This window comes from Fulmarus glacialis, unplaced genomic scaffold, assembly GCF_000690835.1.
Source record: "Fulmarus glacialis isolate BGI_N327 unplaced genomic scaffold, ASM69083v1 scaffold5274, whole genome shotgun sequence".
NCBI lineage: Eukaryota > Metazoa > Chordata > Aves > Procellariiformes > Procellariidae > Fulmarus > Fulmarus glacialis.
The window spans coordinates 933-1790 of record NW_009209803.1 but is presented as its reverse complement, the minus strand read 5'-3'; the positions used below and the strand labels follow the sequence as shown (position 1 = coordinate 1790).

Sequence of the window (858 nt, the reverse complement as noted above, 5' to 3'; positions counted from 1 at the left end):
GCTAAATTCTTACTAAATATAAGGGATTTTGTTTGTTTCTTTATTTTTTTTTCCATGAGACTGGCCATATACTTGAACAGGTCCACAGAGTTTGTGAGACTTGATGACCTCAGAAGTCCCTCCCAACCTAAATTATTCTATGATTCTGTTTTAATGGTTCTATACTCTAATACGTGTTTATAACCATCTGTATTGCTGTTGTTGGTGCAGGGATAAAGAATGGAATCAAAGAACATCACCACCACTGTGACAGAATTTGTCCTGTTGGGCCTGACACAGGGACTCAAGCTGCAGTATTGTCTCTATGTGACCTTCTTTCTCATCTATGTGATAACCTGGCTGGTGAACTTGACCATTATTGCAACTGTAGCTGCTGATCACCAGCTCCACACACCCATGCACTTCCTGCTGGCCAACGTGGCTTTCCTTGATGTCAGTGATTCCTCAGTCAATACTCCCAAACTGCTGTCAGGTCTCCTCACCCAACACACAATGACCTCATTCAATGAGTGCTTCCTCCAGATGTTCTTCTTCCATTTAATTGCTGGCGCGATGGCTTTTTGCCTTGTGGGAATAACAGCTGGTCGGTATGTGGCCATCTATAAGCCACTGCATTACTTGTCTATAATGAACTGGAACATGTGCACAGGATTGGTGGCAATTTCATGGTTCCATGGATTTGTTCACTCTACTATACAAACTGGTTTTCTTCTCCAGCTACCATTCTGTGGCCCCAATGTACTGGACAATTTCTACTGTGATGTCCCTCAAGCCATCATACTGGCCTGCACTGACACCCGCATGGCTGAACTACAGATGGTGTTTAATAGTGGAGTGATTCTCATTATTCTTTTTGTA

At 42.9% G+C, this 858-nt stretch overlaps 1 protein-coding gene across 1 annotated transcript in view; it reads left to right on the top strand.

Annotated features, from left to right (window-relative positions):
• Positions 1 to 219: 219 nt before the first annotated feature.
• LOC104076172 (olfactory receptor 4D1-like) overlaps positions 220 to 858 on the top strand; it is a 983-nt gene continuing 344 nt past the window's right edge. The window contains 1 exon segment of the mRNA XM_009576942.1: positions 220 to 856. Coding sequence (XP_009575237.1) covers positions 220 to 856 — 637 coding nt within the window.